Here is a 24,170-nt window from a genome sequence, read left to right as displayed (position 1 = left end):
CGGGGCTAAGCCAAGTTTCATATTTACAATTCCTCTTTCATCGATTGATATCTGGTATATTAATTTTTTTCAGGGAATCATAACGGTCCTAGCCCGGCTGTGCGACCTCGCTCACGTGGTAGGGTTAGTCAAGGTACTCCAGGAGCCAGGTCGAGTTCAACCGGAAATATCTTAGATGTCGCTGATGATGGATTTTCTGTACCTCCGAAAGTGTTAGTATACTACGATGTTGGAAGGACAATAGGAGATGGAAACTTTGCTTTAGTTCGAGAGTGTCTTGACAAGTAAGATACGTTGTAATTGTTCTTAATTAGTTTTCTGGAATGATTAGAAACATTATTCACCTCCTGCACAAGTTATTTTGATACCAACTCCTCATTTTAAAAACATTTGACTCAAATTCTAGCTTTAGGTCTCGGGTAAATGGGTCCCCGATCTTATTTAAAAACGATTATATGTAAATACCGGCCTTTATTATTTGATATTGATATTTAGTATTTTTAATGTAGGACACAACTAAAAGAGAAGAAAAGGCTATTTTTAGCTTTACCAATCTTAAAATAACCCATTCTGGCTGTGATTTGATCTGTGATTTGATCTGGCTGTGATCTAAGAAGTCTTACTCCGACTCTCGACTAAAGTGACTGAAATTGTGTGCCTTTGTGTCTGTCTTGTCGGTTGGACAGCTGGGGGCACAATACGAGAAAGTTATAGCGAAGGAAATAGAAAACAGCCATCGACGCTACGTTAAAAGTGAGTCTAACACGGCGCACACCCAGGAGGAGGTTGGCGCTCCGGGCGTGTACCCTCCCTCTTTAATGTCGGAAACTTTAAATTTTCTATATAGTTTGCTGATTTTGGTATTTTTAAAGCTATCTCCCTCCCCTTCTTAAGCGAAGTCCAACGTGGCTATGTCCATCTGTCTCAAACATGAACAACGGTTCTGCTCGCATTTTAAGTATATCTCAGGCTTTTTGCTCAGATTTATTACCTGACTAGATATCGGATAATATAGAAAGATCATTGCCATACAGGACCAGGTGTACAGTCACAGTGTAAATGGTGTACTCGGAGGGAACGTAAAATAACCGAAACCCCAAAAATAACGTAAAAGCATAAGGGAACGTAAAAATAACGTGAAAACGCGTGCTATCTATAGTAAGCTAATACGTCTATGTAGAAAAACTAATCAAGGTTTTGTCCAAATATTTTATCTGAAAAAAAGTAATGTTATTACTGAGTGTTTCAAGTTCAGAAAGCGTTAACAAGAAACGGGAGAAAGTATCAGTGACTATTATGAAGTCATTTGTGGACATGCGAAAATGCACTCTTCTTATGTATTTTTGCATGAAGGAATAATAGATCAGTTTGTGTGTGGCTGAAAGTAGGAAAACGTGCAAAAACGCTTGCTTTCAGAGGCATATTTGAAAGTCAAAACTTTTTTGAACATTACTAATGACAGATTTATTGTTACTGTTATTATTATTAATATCAGCCGACTCATCAACTGAATCGAAGCACCAGCCGCAAGGGCCCATTGCTTTACCCCCGCCCCCCCCCTCCAAAAAAAGAAAAAAAACATAACCAACTAATCAACGGTTCGGGTGCTAGGGACAGAATTTCCCCATCCTTATCATATGCCTTGCCAGCTATTGGACCTTATCTTCCATAGCAACATCTTCCAGCTTAGCATCGAACTTGTAAAATGTCTTCAGTTGGTATCTGACACCGGCTGGAGATTTTTCTATTAGATCACTTCTTGTTTCCTTGGCCATCTGGTATTTTCAACTCATTGGGAAATCAGTTTTTTCAATTCTAGTGAGGTGATCTCAGAAATTCCCAACTCCTGAAATGGGTTAGTTAATCGTTCGTATTCAGAACTTGTGAGTCAAATAAGATGTTCGGTGAGCGTGGGATTAAACTTTGGAATTACTTCTTTGTTTCATGTTAGAATAATCCAGTGTCCTGCATACTGGTATCTCTGTATAATATCGACTGTTAATGCTAAAAGGTCGTCTTAATAACCACCTGAAACCAAATTGCTGGGCACCGCTTCGCCTCCACCCTACACTCTTCGCAACTTCTCTTTTATTATCTTCTAAAAATTCGTAGAGATGTAAGGTTATTATTTCGAATTTTGTGTAAGTCTTGTGTGGGAATCCTGCTTCCTCCTTCTTGCCAGTTTGATTCATTTTAATTGGGACTCAGTGTATATGTCCTATAAGGAAGTCATTTAAGCTAGTCTTTCACTGTATTGGTCTAAAAACTGACCAAAGGGGTGCTCATACCCCTTTGGTGTAAAGAGTAGCGGGTGGTAACTCGCTTATAAATACGAAACCTGACAGAGACAGATTTAACAGTGCGAAGGGCTTTGAATATTTTCACTGGGGCTAGCAAGTTATAATAAATTTAATACGGCTCATTGCATCCTGGGGTGTCTGAATGATATATAGTATTAACGCTAAAAGCTAGTCATGTGGTTAAGCCGCCTGAAACCGATTCGCTGATAAACACTTGACCTCCATTCCACACTTCTGGAGATGTCTCTTTTGTTGCCTCCTAAAAAAGTTTTCTAAGAATGTGAGGTTATTTATAATGTCAGTCTGGTTTGGGTAACCCTGCTTCCTCCTTCTGGGTGGTTTGTTTCATTTTAACTGGGACTTGGTGTATGTGTCGCGTAAAGAAGTCTTTTAAACTATTCTTTCAACATATTGACCTAAACACTGAGGGTGCTCGTACCACTTAGTGGTACAGAGTAGCGGTTGGTAACTCGCTAATAAATATCCCATGCTGCTCAAAAGTCTTTTATCGCTTCGTGAAAGATTTCTAAAAATGCGAGGTCTTTTTTATAATTTCGTCTCAATCTAGTCTGGGGAATCGTGCTTCCAATTCAATTTTCTTTCTTGGGACGCGTCTTTGTATTATAGAGGGGTATGTTCTAGTCATCCACACAACTTGGTCACAATATTGGGCCAAACACAATAAAGGGTGCTTAAACCACTTTGTTTGTGAAGAGTGGTGGTTGGCAACTCGCCAATAAAAGCTATTCAAACAGGTTGAAAACAGATTAGCAAAAGAAAGATTGAATTGTAAATTTGAGTTCGTTACCATGCCTCTGGCCATGAGTGTGTTTTTCAGTACTTAAAAGAAAACTGAAGGCATTTTGGGTCTCTGTGTAATCAGAAATTGTAGGAAATGAAAGTGGCTTCCTGACACATAGTTTAAGTTTTTTCTCAGATTTCTAAGATTTTCTGTGGTCTAAGACTTTTTGAGATTTATGATTTCTTATAGATTCCACTAGAATAGTTTTGACGGGGTTACTTTCCCTTCGTTAGCAAGTACTCTGGTAATGTGTACGACGCGTATGAACTGGAATTCTTTGAGTGATTTATTGGAAAATAAAACCATATTAAAATCTATCAATATTAAAAACTGAATAATTTCCGTTTGTCTGTTAAGTTTTTGGTAATATATTTTATTACCTGAAACACTGTACAGTCTGAAATCATATGCATTTTGTTCCTTTGATGTTATCATATAATATTAGTTAATTAGCGCACTCTGAAAATGATCCTGTCCGTGGAGAGAAAGTTTTTCCTCAAAAGCTTAGCTATTTCGTTATTTTTGTTTTTAAAAAATTTTGAATGATCAACGCAGAAATGGGCCATCGAATAGTATTTTACTGTGCTAAAACTTAGCACTTTCGGCCTTTAAAGGAAGACTTTTACCTAGCTTAAAACGGATACAGCTATTGTTTACACTTTTAACGAAATGTTTTTTTGAAGATTTGGTTTGAATGTGTGTTCAAACTAAAATGCAGTTGTTTTGTTCAAATTCCTTTAATCACCAAGTTATGAACATAAGTTGCAAAAATAATGAGTTCCAGTAGACTTCCCATAGAAGAAAAGGAATAGAGAAATATTTGTTCTTTTTATACCATATTGAAAATTTTCACCAACCGCTGGGGGACTATCATAAGCTTCATTGGTCTCCTATTGGAGCCCGTTACGAAGTAAGTTCCATCCCAAACTTCAAGGGGAGACCTAACTTCAAGGGGAGACCCAATTTCACGGGGAGACCTAACTTCAAGGAGAGACCCAAACCAAATCTTAATGTGATTAAGAATATCACAAAGCACAATAATTATGACTCATTTTATGCTGACGTTAATTGATACGAAATGAAGAGCTGCATTTCTGTTTCTTCCTTATTTTTTAGAATTAATTGGTCTAATTTGATTTCAGATCGTCAAAGCTGAAGTTAGCACTTAAAGTTATAGACAAATCTCGTTGTCATGGCAAGGAAGTGGTTGTTGAAAGTGAAGTTGCTATATTAAGGCGAACCAATCACGCAAATATAGTACGGCTTTATAGGGATTTTGACTTCCCTGATAAACTTTGTCTAGTCATGGAGTATGTACCGGTAAGTCATAGGACCATGTTAACACCCGCCCTTCCCTCTCTCCCTCTCATGCCTCTTTGCACAAGTATGCGGTACAGTGTATGTTGGCAAAAATTAATTAACAACGTCAGAAGCTTGACTAAATCCTACTGGTAAACTTTTTCTGGTCATGGAGCGTGTCATAGTACATCGTATGTCAACATACTAATGATGAAAAGCTCCAGGGCAGATTCTCATCCTTTCTTGGTTCATCAGAGGATCTACCTTAAAAAGATTGATAAAATATGAATATTGATATTTGAGCTTTTTTGGTTATTAGAGACACACATCCCCTTCCCCGGGGACAACCTTCGTTGCCTATCATGTAAACGGGTCTAGGCGCTATACCCCCGGAAATACCCCCCCCCCCCTTGAAAATCTCCCTCGAGTAATTCCCTCCCATATTCCTCCTATATAATTTTAAATGTTCATTAGAAGTAAAATCGAAAGTTCTACTCACCTGTTAAAGTCAGAGGCAAATCTATGGTGTTTCCCATAGTAAAGACTCATAAGGGCTCAGTGTATTATTATTTATTTATTTATTTTTTCCCATAGGCGCTTCATATGGAAGGATTGGTGGTATAAACTTTGGAGGAGGCTCATTCGATTGCAAATTAAAAATTATATTGTCCTCTTAGAGACAAAAGTTATTGGATGGCAACAAGCCACCACCCAAGCTATGGAAGTTGTCTATTGTTAAGTGATAAGGCTTTTAATGGAAAAGTGGTCGTATAAACTTTGGAGAGGGCTCATTAACTTGGAAATTGAAAGTTCCAGGGCCCTTTTTAAGATGCAAAAGTGATTGGAGGGCAACTACCCCATTCCAATGCCCTTTTTCAGTGTTGTTAAGAAGGGATAGAAGCCTCAAAGGGTGTATTTTAATGCCAAAACTTCCTAACTCATTGAGCCTTCAGGTAAATACAGAATTAGCTCTCAGACATGGGGGTGGGGTGTAGAAATTGAAATTTAATCTCACTTGATTTTTGGGAATATTAGTGGTCTATACCGTTATTATGAACATAAAGAGTAACATCAAATCCTAATATTAGCAGAATTTATTCTGTATAGGAGGGTGGCTGTCCCTTTCTCATCCCCGACCTCCCCCTCGTAGTCGTAGAATCTTTGGAGGATGCTTATTCTATCTGAAATTGCGAGTTCTATCCTTTTTTGTTAGTCAAAAGTGATTGGAGACCAACCAGCCCCTATGCTAAAACTGTTGATCCTTTGTTACCCCCTTAGAACACCTGATCGACATTTTGAGGTATCTATTTTTTACCTTCTCCGGGGCTGCTTAATTTTGCGTGAGGGGGAATTTTCCATGAGGGAATTGTCCGGGGAGTGTGAAGTGAAACGCCGGCTCCCTATGTAATCTTGTGTAAGTTAACATAATTTTAAAAGACATGTTTAGTTTCTTTTACGTTGAAAAAAGTTTTGAGAATGAATTCGTTTAAATTCCACAAATGTACAGATCCGTCTCAATATTTGCCTTTTATTCCAATCCTTTTTATTTCTCTTTTTTTTTAATCTTATATAGAACAGCATATTCTTTTTATTACCAACGCCGTTCTTACTCTCTTTCCAAGAATAGATGGTCTATGATGGATATACTAATCCTTTTTTCTTGGGGGAATGTCGTTCCTTTTCCATTAGGTTCATATCTATGACCAAATAAATTAGGAAAGGAAAATGCATGACTTGGCCCTTGTAATGGGTTTCCCACGGAGGCATAAGAGGAAAATAATCAGGATAAGTTTATGTCCAATCAACTTGTTTCCATGTATTAGTTAGACGAGAAAGGGGACTCGTGAAAAACGGAAAAGCTGATCTTATTTTCTAAAGGGCAAAGTTCATCTAATCAAGCTATTTAAGACAAAAAAGGAAATAATTCTATTAGTCCGTGTTTGCCTACTAGTACTTAATACTTAAAACGATGATTTTTAGAAACAAAACTTGTGGTTTATTTAATTATTAAAAGTTAATTGACTATTTTGTTTGACTCGAATGCAATAAGACTTAATTCATTTTTATTTATAAGAAGCGAAGCCCATCTCTGAGGTGAGAGGGGAGTGGGGGATCACAAGTGGGTTCATATAGTGCCTTATATTTTTCTTTAATCTGATTGGATGTAATTTTATAAGATTCTTAAAGAGTGCTGCTATTAGATTATGATTTTCGCTTATTTAGTTGCCTCACTTGCCTTGTTTTTTTTTTTTTTTTCTTAAAGAAGAAAAAAACTCGTTCGTGACGTTACTTCTCGGCAAAAATAGGAAATAACACTTTTTTGTAGATCGACTTGAAACATGCGCTCTGGAATTTTCTGACGTGTTGAATTTGACGACAAAATTTTTATCAAGACCACTCCTCTTGGCTTTATTTCCCCCTTCTCCCAAAAGTCCTGGGCCTGATAATTTCTATGAGTAACAATAAACTGAATGAGTTTTATATATTTGAAATCACCATGAAAACCTGTTTTTTTTTATGTATATATTGCTATATATTTGTTATCGTGAACTGCTTGAAAACGCAAGTACAGCTTCCATTGTGCCTGCGCGTTATGATAGACTTGGGTCCTATAAAAATGTAAAATCGAACGCCTACCATGACCAAACAAAGAAGGAAAAATCGAGAGAAAAAAAAACAACAACAAATAATGGGTTTCTTTCTAAGTAGAAAGAAAAGACAACCATCCTGACAAATATTTCGTCTGTATAATACTAGATGTCTTTAGTGTTAAGAATAGAAATAATCTAAAACATAATAATTCAAGACAGGAAAAGGATAAAATCTAAAATAAAAAGAATGGAAAAAAGAAATCAAACCAATGCATACAAATTCCACTCCATAATGAACACTCAAAGCAACCTCTTTTGTGCAGTTACTTTTGTGCTTTTGTGACTGTTTTATTTCCTTTTCTTTCTACTGGCCATAGACCGGTCGTTTTGTTTTTTGCTCGGGAATTCTTTCTCTTTGTCTAGTCTTGGATTCCCCACCCAATCGCTTTAGCTGTGTACACCCATGATTAGCTTTTCCCCCTGGGCCAATATTATGTTTATTCATACTTGAAACTGCGATTCGCCAGGATATTTCTTTAAGTTGATTAAAAAACGTTTTATGGCAGTACTGCATTTTCGTCAGTGTTGCCACGTTCAACCGTGAAGAAAAATAAGCAAAACTAATTAGTTAAATTTGGCAACGTTTTTGTATATTAAAACTTAAAGTTATACAATGTGCTGATTCCTAAAGACAGTCTTCAAAGGAAAGCTATAGCTTCTTAAGCTAATTGTTAATCTGTCAGTCTTGCCATGTTCAACCGTGAAGAAAAATAAGCAAAACTACTTATTTGGCAACGCTTTTTGTATATAAAAACTCGAAATTTTACAATGTGTTGATTCCCCAAGACATTATTCAAAGGAAAGCTATTGCTATATAAGCGTCTGTTAAGCTGTCAGTGTTGTCATGTTCAACTGTGAAGAAAACTAAGCAAAACTGCTTAAATAAATTTGGCATCGCTTTTTGTATATAAAAACTCAAAATTTTATTATGTGTTAATTCCAAAAAGACAGTCTTCAAATGAAAACTATAGCTTCTTAAGCTGTTTTATGCCTTATGTTTTAGCTTGTTTTTTGCTGATTTTTCATCTGCATCTTTTTTTTTAAATTCGTCGTCCATTACTGTCAAGAACTGCATAACTGCAGTGTGGAAACTGCACTTTTCCGTTCAAGGTTGAATTTATTGAATTTACTGTTTTTTATATTTATTTGAAAAACATAGGCCTACATTTTCAGGATTCAACAACTTTATTAAAAATAATTCTTACTGGCTTAACGACCGGTTAGAAACAAAGCACAAAAGTATACTTGAAAAACACAACCAGTGCACAATTACTAAATTATACAACTAATCAAAGCATCACTGAAATACACACAAATAAAGAACAAAAATAGAGATGTTAACAATAATTACAGAACAATAAATTAAAAAAAAAATACTTAAATTGTCCTCTCTCACAATCCAGTCCACCACTCACCAACTGCCCACAAGGAGATGCTTCTTTAACCGGTTTTTGAATTGCGGCACACTTTCCTCTTTTCGAATTGAGTCTGGAAAAGTATTTCAGACCACCGGACCCATGTGTTTTGCCACATAGCTAGAACGAACCGTACTTCTTGGCTCACTTACCAGGTCTTCAGCTTTTCTCGTTGCATATGCGTGATAAATTGAATTAAAACGGAAAAAATTATTAAAAATATCAGGCGCAAAACAGTTCAAACTCTGAAACACAAAAATACCAATTTGAAAATCTATAATTTTATTAAAATTCAAAATCCTAATTCTCATAAAACTCGACTCTGTACTTAAAACTCCTGTATCATACTTAACAATTGCCCTCACTGCTTTATTTTGCTAAATCTGTCCTCGTTTAAAATTGCACGTAAAATTACTAGCCCAAATCATGCATCCGTAATCTATATACGGTACAGTCAAAGAGTAATACAAAAGAACTAAAATATGACAAGGTAAAAAATGTTGAAAACGTCTTAAAATCCCAAGGCCACGCGCTACCTTACACGCAACCACATCAGCGTGTCTTCTCCAGCTGAGGTTAATTCCTATTTCACTGGGAAGATTTGGAGATATACCAGTCCGATTACACAGAATATAATTACTCTTTGCCGCGTTAATGCTAAGTAAGCTAGTACCTACAAATTCACTCAACCCTTGCAGACCTCTGTTTGCTTTCTCGGCCAGTTGTTCAAGAGTCTTCGCTGCCACAACAAGTGCTATATCGTCGACGAAAGATGTCACAGACGCACCAGGAATGTAGAACCGCATACTATCGACATACATTAAATACAACAGGGGTCCTAAAACAGAACCCCGAGGAACTCCACATGAAACAGCAAAAAACCTAGAAAACTTCTCTCCTAGATTTACCGTCACTGACCTATCATTTAAATATGAACTAAACTAATCCAAACATCTCCCTTTTACACGATAATCTCTTAATCTTTCCAATAAAGTACTGAGATCAACAGTATCAAACGCTTTTTTTAAATCTCTAAAAATACTGATACAATACTCGCCCTTTTCTAAAGCTAAATTAACATTTTCTAAAAGATGCTGTACAGCATGCGAAGTCGAATGGCTCTTTCGGAATCCGAACTGACCATCATACAATGCATGCAGGCTCGTGAGATGATTATAAAGTCTTCCATGGATAACTTTTTCATAAACTTTCGAAAACACTGGCAAGATAGAAATAGGCCTCCAAGTCGATATATCCATTTGAGTGCCTCCTTTGTAGAGAGGGGAATCTTTGCTATTTTCAATAATTTAGGAAAAACACTCTTCTCCATTGATAAATTTATTAGGTGCACTAGCACAGGAAGAATGTACACCAGAATTGATCGAATAGTCTTCAGGTTAACACCATCCATCCCAGCACTGTTGGATCCAATCGAGCTGATGATCTTTGAAAATTCTGCTGAATCACGGGGACGAAATTTTAGTTCCATTCCTACGCCCCGCTCACTAGCAAACAACTTGCCATTCACAAGAGCTTGAGAATTTCTAGTTTCTCCTTGTATCTTCGTTCCAATATTGGTAAAATAATCACCAAACTCGTCAACCACCTTTTGTCTATCCTCTACAACCACTCCTTCGATTTCAATTCGAGGGTCTTGAGTTCTCTGAGGCACGCTAACCAGTTCATTGATAACTTTCCAAGTTCTTTTCGGATCTGCTTTATTTTCCTCAAAAAGTGACAACTAATACTGTTTCTTTGTTTTCCCTTTTCACTGAGTTCGCCATATTTTGAATCTGTTTAAAATGAGCATTATCTTCCTCCTTTGAAGATTTCAGATAATCTTGAAACGCACTGTCCCGCTGTTTAAATAGGTTCACTAGCTGTTCATCAACCCATCGTTTTCTCGACATATTTGGTCTCTGTCTGAGTGTCTTCAGCTGACAAGTTTTATACCGTAATATGGAGTGGTTATGATGCTACTAAATTGTGCAAAAGTTTCACATGTGTCTTCCTGGTTCAATACAGATTCAAAAGATGTTGCATTTATTTCTTCTTTAAACATCTGAATGTTTTCTGGCGTGACACTTATAAATCTAAACTAAATACCACTGGGAAATGGTTAGACGTCAAATTCACTAAAATATTAGAAAATGCCTTTCGGATATACTTTGAAGAGACAAACACATTGTCAATCAGGGTAGCAGAGTGATACGTGATCCTAGTAGTTATTGCTAGTGTGGGAAAAAGATCATTTGAAACCATAAAATCTAAAAAATCTAAGTTAAAACCACCTGTAGATAAAAGATCAAAATTAAAATCACCCATGCATAAAAACTCTTGCCATCATTACCATCATGACCTCTGAACCATCATTGAAAGACTTTGGAAACCTTCTGTGAAATCCTCATACGACGCGCTTGGAGGCTTAAAAACTACTGATAGGATAATTTTCCTCGCGCCAAGCCTCATACCAATTTCTATTTCAATATAATATATTTCTATCTTACCTTCTTTGCAGACATCAAAATCCTCCCTTGGCTTCCATTTAAGTGAATCACTTACTATCAAACCGAGTCCGCCGTGGTTCATTGAACCGAGTCAGCCTCATACCAATCTCAGTTTCAATATAAAATATTTCTATCTTACCTTCTTTCCAGACATCAAAATCCTCCCTTGGCTTCCATTTAAGTGAATCACTTACTATCAAACCGAGTCCGCCGTGGTTCATTGAACCGAGTCAGCCTCATACCAATCTCAGTTTCAATATAAAATATTTCTATCTTACCTTCTTTCCAGACATCAAAATCCTCCCTTGGCTTCCATTTAAGTGAATCACTTACTATCAAACCGAGTCCGCCGTGGTTCATTGAACCGAGTCAGCCACAGACCAATCTCAGTTTCAATATAAAGTATTTCTATATTACCTTCTTTCCAGACATCAAAATCCTCCCTTGGCTTCTATTTAAGTGAATCACTTACTATCAAACCGAGTCTGCCGTGGTTCATTGAACCGAGTCAGCCTCATACCACTCTCAGTTTCAATATAAAATATTTCTATCGTACCTTCTTTGCAGACATCAAAATCCTCCCTTGGCTTCCATTTAAGTGAATCACTTACTATCAAACCGAGTCCGCCGTGGTTCATTGAACCGAGTCAGCCTCATACCAATCTCAGTTTCAATATAAAATATTTCTATCCTACCTTCTTTCCAGACATCAAAATCCTCCCTTGGCTTCCATTTAAGTGAATCACTTACTATCAAACCGAGTCCGCCGTGGTTCATTGAACCGAGTCAGCCTCATACCAATCTCAGTTTCAAAATAAAATATTTCTATCATACCTTCTTTCCAGACATCAAAATCCTCCCTTGGCTTCCATTTAAGTGAATCACTTACTATCAAACCGAGTCCGCCGTGGTTCATTGAACCGAGTCAGCCTCATACCAATCTCAGTTTCAACATAAAATATTTCTATCTTACCTTCTTTCCAGACATCAAAATCCTCCCTTGGCTTCCATTTAAGTGAATCACTTACTATCAAACCGAGTCCGCCGTGGTTCATTGAACCGAGTCAGCCTCATACCAATCTCAGTTTCAATATAAAGTATTTCTATCTTACCTTCTTTCCAGACATCAAAATCCTCCCTTGGCTTCCATTTAAGTGAATCACTTACTATCAAACCGAGTCCGCCGTGGTTCATTGAACCGAGTCAGCCTCATACCAATCTCAGTTTCAATATAAATTATTTCTATCCTACCTTCTTTCCAGACATCAAAATCCTCCATTGGTTTCTATTTAAGTAAATCACTTACTATCAAACTGAGTCCGCCGCGGTTCACTGAAGCACTACTCCTAGCGGTAAGCTAGTAACCTGGAAAACTAAAAGACGAGAGAGGACTATCCTGGCTCAAAAAACCTTCACAAAGGGCCATAAGATGGAGATTCCGACAATTCGAAATAAAATAAAATATCTCATCATACGAAGAAGTAAGGTGGCAGTTCCACGAACACACATTGAAACGGGCATTTTGCATATTTCCAAGATACGAGGAATCCCAATATTTACTAAACTGCAAAGGTCTATAACTCACAGTAGACTTCATTCGCCAAATTCGAAAGAAAATAACTATCAATATCAAACGGGAAACTTTCCAACCGGCTCTACCTCGATGTGGTACCGATTGGTACATCACACATATTTATATCTAGTAAACACTCTCATAGCTTTCATTGTGAAAAAAATAATAATAATAATATAAAAAAAGGCGCAGCTGAGCTCTAGGAACAGATAAATAATTATAAGAATAATAAATGAAAACAGAACAAAACATTGATAGACAATAAACCAAAATAACAAAATAAGCACAACCAACTAAAACCAATCCACCAGTGACTTAATCCTGCGAGCAATGGTGTCTGTTAGGAGTTTTGTGAGAATTAGCCCACGATCAGACCAGACATTTCGCACTCCAAAACTATCCCTTGCCGTATTCAGACATGTTTGTTTAAGTTTGTATTTAATCAATTCAAACAATTAAATTTCATTTTCACTGACCTTAGTGCTCTAAGGAGAGCTGTTTAGATAAAAGATTAGGTCAACTGTAATGCCAAACTTATCAGAAAGAAAAATGTATTTAAGACCAAAGTGGACGTATAACAGTTTCTCCATGTGGGTTTGTTTTGTATTTTTCTTGAAAAAGTTAAGTAATTATTTGGATATTGAATGTTCCATTAGGTGGAACGTTTTTAGTAAGGTCTTTCTGCCTATCCTTTGGAATTTAATTTTCTTAGTGAGAGCTAACGCCCTATTTCTAATCTAGAATTACGGGATGAAACTAGGGGAAAGATAAGTTTATTGATCAGTCGTTCGTGGTGTGATTTCTAATAAGATTTTAAGTAGCGAAAATTTGATTTTGCTTTCTTCAGTAAAAACTTTGCTTAATATACTAATGGAAAGAAACACTGTCTTTATTTATCTGTCACATTAATGTTATGTTGAATTGAGCCGATTGCAATTTGATGGCTGAGAAAGGGGTATAATTCAACTCAAGATCATTAAAGAACCTTCTTGAGAATGGTGCCTAAGGATGACATGTTGATCTGCCTAATGGTGCTTAAGCTGCTCAAGGGTGATGCTAAGCTGCTGATGGTGCTTAAGAAACGCATTTAGATAAGAGTCAAGATTATGGTATGATTCCTGAATCAAAGCACGTCAAATAGTATTTCAGAAATATTGGCCATTTTACACCTTGTCGAGATTATAGTCATTAAAGAATATGCAATCTGTATTATTATTTCCAGCTTCTTTGTATTTTTTACGTTAATATCACTTGGAATGGATGATATAAATTGATTGCAAGTTGCAGGTCAAGATAGGGGCTCTTTTTCTTGGCACGATTTTTCATGGTAGGTTTTGTTCCCAGATTTTAAGTTTTTTTTGTTTTTTTTTTTACACAGAGATTGGGTCAAAAAAAATATTCTTGCAACGTTAGAAAACGTGGATCTGCTGTTTTTAATTTTCTTCAGTTAAAAACCTTACATTTTTCAGTGGAAACTCATTAAACACCTTTATTTTTGTTTATTCTTTGTAAAGAAAAAAGAAATATATTTGGCTGGTATTTGCTAAATTGGGGTTCAGTTTATTTAATTAGCTCCATAATTTGGGTTGATTTTAAAGTTATAATGAGTAGTTTTATGGGTTGCATGTGATCTTTTGGCTGTTTTCATCAAGAATGTTGATTTATCCATAGTTTTATGGGTTGCGTGTGATATTTTGGCTATTTTCATCAAGAATATTGAGTTATTCCAGTTATCTGGTTTTATATATATATATATATATATATATATATATATATATATATATATATATATATATATATATATATATATATATATGTATGTATGTATATGTATATATAACTTCAGAATAGAAAACGTTTTCAAATCGTTTTCATATAAAAGAAGGAAATACTTCATTGGTATTTTGTATAATTCTGTAAAAGTTACACCAATACACCAATATAGTCGCCATTGTAGCAGACCCTAAAGTGGAGGTTTAAACCCCCCTCCACTCCCACTATGAAAAAAAGAAAATTATATTTTACCATGAGTAACAGTAATGTGTGTCTGTTTTTCTGTCCCCCACCCCCAGGGACCACCCTATGCAACCAGTGTTCCAAGAGCATCGAGAGAGGACTCATTTGAAAGCAAACATAAATATCTTGTGTCCTTGTTTGATTAATGAAAGATGTCGCGCCAGAAAAATTGTAATTTTTTGCCATTTTGTGCTTCAAAACATCGATTTTGGCCTGCAAAACGTCGATTTTGGCCCAAATTTGGTGCAAAGGCTGAAGATCGCAAATTCTGAGATAGTTTTATATTTTGAAGAAAGTAGTTGAACTAGATGAATACAACTTACAGAGCTTTTCCGGAATTTAGATTTGAACTAATTTTATGGAGTTTTCTTCTCCCGGTTCTACTAATTTCGTTGAAATATAGAGCAAAGTTTTTCTGAATCGCCATTAAATTTAAATGAGCTGTTGGTGCTGTAGATTTGCAGATCGTAGGACTTGTCTCATAATCTTAAAAAGCAAAACTTAATCTTATTTTTGGAATAACCAGAATAAATGATTTTGATGGAAGTTTATATTGCGAATTCAGGAAGGCAAGCATAAATAGAAGCGATGCTTTTTGCCCAAGTTTTCCTGATACTACGCACTAAGTGTCTAAACGATATGTTGTACAAAAACTATATTATAGCTAAAGCAGAGTAATTAATAAATAACTGAATTTTCTAAGTGCACTTTCTCAAAGATGCTGGTGATAATATACCCTTCGGAGTTATTATCTATATGATGGACGTTGCACGTATTTCGTGTGGAAGTTTGAGAGAGGCAGGTAGTAAAAACCTACGATTGATGCCCTTTTTTCTTTTTCACGGCTTAATTCTGTATGTTAAAAGAAAAACTAAAAATGAGCAAAAGCTTTGCAGTCTATGTAACATGTACCCTTAAACGTAGCTCAAGTAAACTGACAATATATTTTCCTTTATTAATAAAATCTTGATAAACCAGCGCTTTACTGAAAACCAAACTTGCTGAAGTTTTTGGAGAATTTTAAATTTAATGCTAAAAGTTATCGATACCATGCTTGGTAAACGGGTATTGAGAGCCTTATAAAGTAGTTGGTACTTGTATGGAATCTAGTTCACACCCGAAGAGAAACGCATATAGAATGTCAAAGATGCTATTCAAAACCGGGTTTCCGCTAGCTAGTGAGTTGTTGTTCACTTCGTGGTCACTATTTAATCTTTAGTTTTTTGGGGTTAAGGGGCAAAAAAGGTACCTAGGTTAAGCTACGCTGCGTATTTAATATATACTATGCTTTATCCCCACCCGCCCCCTCCTAATGTGCAAATATATAGCCGAAATTTGTTTCTAAACTATTATATTTTTCATCCTATTTTGTTTTATTTCATTAGCATTAACCAAACTTCACATTTCGCGTGTGTATTAGATTCCATACAAGTACCAAGTAGTTTTTAATTTTCTGTAAGCTACTTAAAGACTTTTCTTTTCTTAAAACAGTATCATTTTTTTTACGTAGGGGTAAGTATTGGTTGTTATCTTTTATATATATTATATCCTGGAAAGTTAGTGTTAAGCGGATAAGTCGGATAAGAGGTGCTCGAACGCACTGCTAATGCTTGAAAAAAGAATCCTAATATATTGAATAATAATAATGGTATGTTAAACTTAATATTATTCTTGGGGATAATGTTTAAAATCCACAGTTTTCCCAAGATCTCAAACTTTGGAATGGAATATCATGAACTGGGGAAAAATCCTAAGGAGCGGCAGCCCTTTTTGGAAGGTTACTTATAGAGCATTTCAGCAAATATTTCGGCCAATGTACACATTTAAAATTGAGCTACTGTGAATTCAAAATACCTACTTAAAATTCAAATATGGTATGGGGTGCTGATGCTCCGAAAATTGCAAAAAGTAACTTATTCAACTTTATGATGTACCCCAATTTATTAGTGTCTTTGTCATTGACAACAGAACGTTATTTCATGTACTTAATGTAAAATAAAACGATTCTTGCTCATTTTTCTTCGGTTATATACGAAAATTTTCATTTTTTTTATATTTAAATCCCCAAAAAGGTTGTTTCTGTGAAATACGCTACCAAGAATTTATTTGTGTTTTTTTTTTTTTAATAATAAAAAAGAACTGAACACCTTCATACAGAACGGTATACCGCAAAGCTCAATGTTTGGATATTTCAGAGAGAGTGAACAATTATTTGAAAAACAGATAAAATTAAAAAAGAAGTTGACCAATAAGTCTAATGACTAATACGAAATTCTCCAAACAACAAAATGATAGTTGTTTTTTGGAATCATGTTGTTTGGATTGTTGTTAGAACCATCCCCTTAATAGATTCCTGAAAAGGGAAAAAGAAAATCACTACTTGACCCTCATTAATCAGTTCTCTTACTCCGTTGGTCAAATTTTTTTTTATTTATTCATATTTCAAACTCAAGTTTAGACAATATTTTCCAAGTCAAAAAGCCATTATCTGTAAAACGAAATGATAGTAAAAAAGAGAAAACGAGGATAATACAAGCCAGTGAAAAAATATGGACTAAAATGCAAATATTTCGGTCAAGAACTCCGCTTGACCGTCCTCAGTGCAAGATAATAACATTAAAATTACTAAATCCAAGGATACTATATATATAAAAAAAAAAAAAAAAAAAAAAAAAAAAAAAAATTCAAACCTTAAAACAAAGCACAACTAAAATTTTAAGACCCTTTCCATGTAACGGTGAAAGGGTAGTTCATTATCTGTGAAATCAAAAATAAATAAAGAAACTTGACTTGCCTAATATTTGCTTAGCTTTATAAAATAGGAGAATTATCTTATTTATTTGACATTTGATTTACAGGGTGGAGATTTATTTGATGCGGTTGCAACAGCTGGGAAATTCTCAGAGCCTGAAGCAGCACAAATGCTTAGAGATCTCTCATCGGCCCTTGATTACTTACATTCAAACAATATTGTCCACAGGGACATCAAGCCTGAGAACCTACTGGTAAGTGGATAATTGGATGTTTCCTCTTGGGGTCTTAATTTCACCTCTAGGCTTAAAGCTATCTGTAGAACATAGGAAAGATGTTGTTTATGAAAGTATAAAATCCTTTATTAAGCTGTGAATGTAATATACCAAGTTCTATTAGTATAGAATAGTGTATTTTAGTCTAGACTGTCCACACAAGGCTTTGAGCTAGTCGTAAAGCATAAGAAAGGTGATGGTTGTGAAAATATTTTATCCTTTACTAAGCTGTGACTGAAATTTCATGGGCTTCTATTTCTAGGGAGAATACACCTATTTTAGAGAAAAATAATTCTTTTAGGGACAAGTATTTTGAATCTATCGCTTCAGAAGAATCCGGGGTAAAATAAGAATTTTTTGGGATATTCAGAGAAAGTTTGATTGTTCTAACGAAGGCTGAAAAATTTTCATACGATATGTTGTTGTTGTCTTGAAAAAGCTCATGTTGCGATGATTGGCGCAAAATTAAAAAAAAGCTAAAATGTGGAATATTATGACATTGTTTATTTAGTGATTAAGGTAGCCTAGTGTTTTGTTTCATTGCAAGCAATGCCTTTGTTTGGTGTAGACTACCGACCTAAGGGAGTATTGTTTACGCTCTGAAGTTATTGTTGAATAGGAGCATGCGACTTCTGCACTCAGGGATTCTTTCAATCTGTTGGTGATCTTTTATCCCGTGGTCATCTGTAAATTCGCTGGGGACTTTTCAAATAGAGCATCCGCGGATTTTGTAAGGAACAACTCATGTAACACATTCACTGGTGACCTGAGGGAGTACTTGGTTTGAAGACTCGCAGTGGCAAAATCAGACTTAGAACTGCGTTATCTTCTACCGATATCCCGGCTGAGTGTTTGTTCAGCCTCCTGAAATTGATCAAAACAGACACCCAGGGCTCGGAAAGTATCACTTATTCCTTTCAATTACTGGTTCAAAAAGGAAGATAAAACTTCGTCAGCTGTCAGCTTACCGGAAGATGTCGCTGGTTTCAAGACGAGGGCAAACGCCACATGCGATAAAGTGCTAAAGATAACGATTATTTGAACTTTGTCGTGACATTCTCGTTAGTGTGAAAGATGCTTTACACTATCATTGTCTAAAATAACATAAGAATTTGATGCTGCATTGTGATTTTCGTGTAAATTCTCTAGAAATCTAGGGCAAAATGTCCTTTTTTATAAGTACGAAAATCAGGAGAAATCAGACCTAAATACGAGAAATGTTTGAGAAAATTGTTATGAAAATAGGGAAAATTAAAACTGAAAAGTGAAAGCACAGATAATATGCTAAGCTGTACTAGCCTAGAATACTCTGCATTACTGTAGAACTTAAACTCTAGGCTTTGAGATAGTCATCAAATAAAGGAAAGATGTTGATTATGAAGTCATTTATCCTTATTGAGCAGTGACTGTCATATGCTAAGCTCCATTAGTCTAGAATATAAGTGAGAGAATTTGAAAATTGATTGTTTTGTGAAATTATGAGAAAGTTTGTATTCCAAAATAGGTGGCAAGCGTTTATACTGTTGCATGAAATAATTCTAATTTCGTTTAAGCCTTGCTTTAATTTGACCTTTATTTAAACAATGCCCCCCCCCCCCTCCCACTGTCGGGTTGTGTTTATTCACCCATTTCCAATAAAAAAATCAAAGGAAGGAAGGAGAAAAGTATATTTCTATTAATATGGATCATTTATATTTTCTCCTTAATGTATAATGTATAAAAGGAGTACAATATGGAGTGAATTTCTATGGCAAGGCTCGAGCTGTCACCTCAGCGAGGTGAGGGCCATCTGCGCGTGCCAAAGGCCCGAGCTGTCGCCAGAGAAATATGAAGGCGGAAGACCCGAGCTACCGCCCAAGCCATTTACGATCTTGTCCAAACAAAAGGAGGGCCACCAAAATGCCTGTGATGCAGGCTATATGATATGTTACATTTCATAATATGTATGTATATTTTTTTATATAATTATTATGTAGTAGATTTTGTAAAATATACTTTATAGGTTATTTAATAAAAAATTGTCTTTTGTCTGGAAGAGTTGAGAGTCGTTCTTACCACCCAAAATTCAAAAAGAAAAGCAAAAAAAACTTTCAGTGCTTGCAGCTTACATGAAAAAAATTCATCAAAGCATTCTATGTTTGTGCAATGTGTATAACTTTAAGACGTTTTTTTTCTTGTTTTGACGATGTCAAAGACTTAATCGGTTCCTTCTGTCATATAAGGTAAATTTTTTGTTACCGGTCTGTTACTTTTTTACTGGCACTATTATGGACATGCTACTTGTCACCAAAAGGTAAAGGTATTTTTCTGTGTTTCTTAAAGAACTTTAAAATTGTTGCATAAGTTGTTTTTTAAGGTTCTTTTAGATAGTTTTCCGATGGTATTAGCGCAATGTAGATTTGGAACGATTAAATGGTGATATTGTTTTAAGGAAATTGTAAATTTTCAAGTTCTCCATTGTGTACACTTTAAAATGACGTAAATTTCTTATATCTTACTAAACTGTAGGACAGATTATGCTTATATAAGTCAAAGTCAGGTTTAGTAATTTTTTAATTTATGTTTAATAAGTAGGTAAATAACTGCTTTTCGGACAACCTTACTTTTATGTTTTAAAAATGAGTTGCTCAGCTTGATGAATGAAATTTCCAAATATTTCCAGGAACTGATATATGAGCTGATTCCTAAAATTTGGTCACGCAACTCTACTGTATTCTTTACAATATTAAAGAAAGTGTGTCCAGAAAGGGGTCATTTCCTTTCATTTTATTTATTGTTGCATTCCTGTCTCAGCCCTTTATTCTGAATTAAAAAACACAATCTAAATTTTCCATCCCTCATGGCTGAATTATCATAGCTAATTAATTGTGAATTATAAAATCAATTATTTATATTCGTCACCAAAAAAAACATCTCTACAAGTGGTTTGCGCACGAGGACCGTGTACAAGAACGTATCAAAACAAGAGGGGGAAAATACTCTAGTTTACATAAACTCTTATTGATAGTATTAGTAAAGTCAAATTCAGATCCTATTCGAAATAAGAAGGATTAGAAATAATTTAATACGTGACAATCGGAAAGTTCACAACAAAGAGAGGGTGCATGAAAGGTCTCCCCTCCTAACAAACAGTTTAAATCTCCTGTTAAAATTCAAACTACAAAATAATCCCCCGTTTACTGTTGTTTAGTAAGGAGGTTCTGGACCTGCACCAGATTCTGCACCAGACACTACATTGTCTACAGTTTGGATTCTGAACCAGACACTGCATTGTCTACAGTTTGGATTCTGAACCAGACACTACATTGGAATTGATGTGCGACAAAAAAACGAATAAAGTTTAAAAAAAAATTAATTAAGAAAGAGACAAAACCAAATGAGGACTGTTTTCAGCCAAGGAATAAAACCAAAAGAAAAGGCAAAAAAGAAAAGTAAAAAAAAACTTAAAAGAAAAATTATTTGGTAAAGACTCAATAAGCCGTGCTCGGTGCAAAAAGAAGAGCTGACCTTTTGAAGTAATTTATACACGGTATGTATAGCAAGTACTCGGAATCGGACAAAATTGAGTCTTTTCGGGTAAGAAGGTCGATAACGACGACGGTACCGACGTATCGATACGGATCAACCGCTTCACCGTTACGCAACTTTCACCCCGAAAATGAAATTATTACTTAGTAATCAATTGCTTAGTTATAACCATCCAATGTTCCATTTACTATTTCTCGCGTAATTATTAAACTGTTAGTGTTACCTTGTGTTGATTTTTATTTAGTTTCTGTTTATTAATTTTTAGGTTTTTGAAGCAGAAAATGGTAGAAGGTCTTTAAAGTTGGCCGACTTTGGTTTGGCGCGAGAAGTAACAGGACCAATTTACACTGTGTGTGGAACACCCACTTATGTTGCCCCTGAGATTCTGGCAGAAGCAGGCTATGGGCTAAAGGTAAAATGATAGCTCTCTACTAAGATTATAAATAAAAACATTTATAAATAAAATATAATGAAAGATGAACGTTTAAAAAAAAACACTTTTATCTCCAAATGCACTAAAAAGTAGGAAACAAAATTTCCACCTAACCGGAGAAAAAAAAAAAAATTAGGACTAAAAATGTCAGCATTGGACGGTCGTGACATGGAGACTCGTTCTCAAATAGTTATAAAATGCGTAACAATTTCACCACAACTTCAGTTTAAGTCTAAATTTCTTTTCAATTCTCTCAATAGCAGGATTTTCTTCTTCTTTTTTTACTTTTTAGCGCATCCCGAGTGAAAGTGTTCATTTTTTTAAAAATTTTAGTAGTCTTCTTGCAATCATTTTAGTCTTTGTTAAATCTTTAGGAAAGAAAGTACTTCTTTCTGTATTTCATCCTAACGGAACAACGTGTACTCAGAGTTGTCATCTACTGTTGTCCAAGGTTTGCTTTTTTTCCTGAAAACAGGGTGCCAATATTCGGTTTTCGCAAGATATGCATTTGGGTTTAACTCATTTAACGAAGCAGAGGTTCCAGCTACCCATTTCAGATTTTCTTCAAACGTTAGATGGGCTTAGGTATGCATCAGACAAGTGGGCAGGAGCATTTGGGTTACTATACCCCCAAATTCTTTAGATTTTCGTACATTTTCAATATAAGTCGTTAAGTTTTGTGTTTACACAAGTTTTGCCCCCTTCTTCTAAATCTTGCCCCCTCAAAACGAATACCAGCGTACGAGTCTGCTTATGATGTTCACTTAATTTTGGAAAGATTTTACTCACAAAACGGAATAGCTGGTGTTTTCAGTGGATACCACTCCACGTGCATTGGAGTACCTGCCATAATATATTTCATTATATTTCTAAGCTTTATGTTTCTTTATGTATTTTATATTACTTTATTTTTTATTTTTAGATTATATTTCAAAGCTTTTCAGCCATGTACAAGAATGTATACGCGCAACACTAGAATAGGCGTGACGTTAACACATACATTGAAATAGAAAGGCTAAATATGAACTTCCTTAGATGAAAATCAATGAATCAAAACGGAAGACCCGTGTGACCCAGGAGTCAAGAAGGGACTTTAATTCGTCCAATCATCATGAATTAAAGTACACATAAGAAAGATTAACAGAAGAATGGTTAATGAGAATGGAAAACAGCTTTATCCTTTTTATAATGTTACTAAGTACAGCTTTATACCTAGTTGAGCTTGATAGCATAATTAAAAGAAGCTTCTCTGAAGAATCTGGGAGAAGCTATTGCAATACTTGACAAAGAACGTGTTGAATGGAAGGCGTAAAAAAAAAAAAAAAAAAAAAAAAACATTGCGTATACTCTTTTTAAAGATCCCTAAAAATTATTTTACCCACTTTCCACAATTTTAAGTTCCCTTACCTCTCCTACCCCCTCCCACAAAAAAATCTGGAAGTTTCAGCTCGATTTTCTATTCGGAAATGACAAGTCACTTGTGTGTATTAAGTAAAAGACAAGTTTTTTCGACTGAAAGTAAGGATCATCATTAAAACTTAATGCGGATAGAAATTATTACATATTTGAGGGGGTTGCCCTCTCCTCAATACCTCGCTCTTTAGATTAAAGTTTTTTTTTAACTTTTAAATAATTCATTATTCTAATTAAGCGGCCTTTGTGATTCAGGAGTCAATCTTAAATAACTGGAACAAAAAATCAAACTTTAGCATAAAGAGTGAGGTAATGAGGAGAGGGTGACCCCTCAAATAGGTAATAATTTCTGTCCGTTTTAAGTTGTAATGTTGCTCCTTACTTTCAGTTACAAATTTGTTACAAACTTCAGTTAAAAAAAAGTTACAAACTTGTTTTTTTATTTAATTTCCGACCGGTTTTTGAATAATGACGGGAAACCCGGCTCTTTTTCCATGGAAAATTTCCTTCTCCTATGAAAGATTCCTCCATAGAAGGATCCTCCCACGTAACCTGAAAATCGCCCCTGAAAAACGTCTGCATACTTCCCAAAAACCTATCCCAATAACCTTCCCAATAATGGATTTATTTTTTCTTTTTGTCTTTTAACTAAGTTATTGAATTAGTTAAAAGTAAATGTAAAAAGACTTAGTAAAAAGAGCACTAGCACTTGTGATTTCCAATCAAATTAGCCCCCTCCCGATCTTTTACGATTACTTTTTCGATACGATCGCCTCTGAAAAAAAATCTGATCTGCGATCTTTCTTCCGGTAAAAAAAAGCTAAATTTTTTTTTGTACATAGCACAATTTTGTACATAGGAGCTTGAAACCTCTACGCTAGGGATCTCTGGTATGCTGAATCTGATGATGTCATTTTCATTAAGATCACTTGATGTTTTGGGGGTGTTTCCCACCCTTTTCAAAAATTGGGCAAATTCCCTGAGGCTCGTAACTTTTGATGGGTACATTAAATTTGGTGAATTCTACATATTTTGAATGAGCATCAAAATTTGATTCTTTTGATGGGACCATTGTTATCAAAACTTTTTCTTAGAGTTTGGGTTACTAGTGAGCCTTATCGCTCCTTACTTACAGTTCGTTACCACGAACTGTTTGATCGGTATCTCCCATAATTCTGTGAACTAAATAGATTTCTTTGTATCCAGA

General features: G+C 35.3%; 1 protein-coding gene across 6 annotated transcripts in view; it reads left to right on the top strand.

Moving 5' to 3' along the window:
- Positions 1 to 24,170, top strand: part of LOC148948206 (serine/threonine-protein kinase DCLK1) — a 177,750-nt gene that overhangs the window by 122,685 nt on the left and 30,895 nt on the right. For all 6 annotated transcript variants that reach the window (XR_016142213.1, XM_089094203.1, XM_089094199.1 and 3 more), the window contains exons 6-9: positions 74 to 284; positions 4,245 to 4,422; positions 17,422 to 17,568; positions 21,383 to 21,529. Coding sequence is in view for 5 of the 6 variants with exons in the window: in XM_089094203.1 (XP_088950329.1) it covers positions 74 to 284; positions 4,245 to 4,422; positions 17,422 to 17,568; positions 21,383 to 21,529 (683 nt within the window). In the remaining variant the exon portion in view is untranslated. The remainder of the gene's footprint in view (positions 1 to 73; positions 285 to 4,244; positions 4,423 to 17,421; positions 17,569 to 21,382; positions 21,530 to 24,170) is intronic.

Source organism: Artemia sp. Qi Xiang Cuo, chromosome 9 (assembly GCF_049724085.1).
Source record: "Artemia sp. Qi Xiang Cuo chromosome 9, ASM4972408v1, whole genome shotgun sequence".
Classification (NCBI taxonomy): Eukaryota; Metazoa; Arthropoda; class Branchiopoda; order Anostraca; family Artemiidae; genus Artemia; species Artemia sp. Qi Xiang Cuo.
The sequence above is the reverse complement of the archived record's forward strand: the minus strand, read 5'-3'. Positions and strand labels throughout refer to the sequence as shown.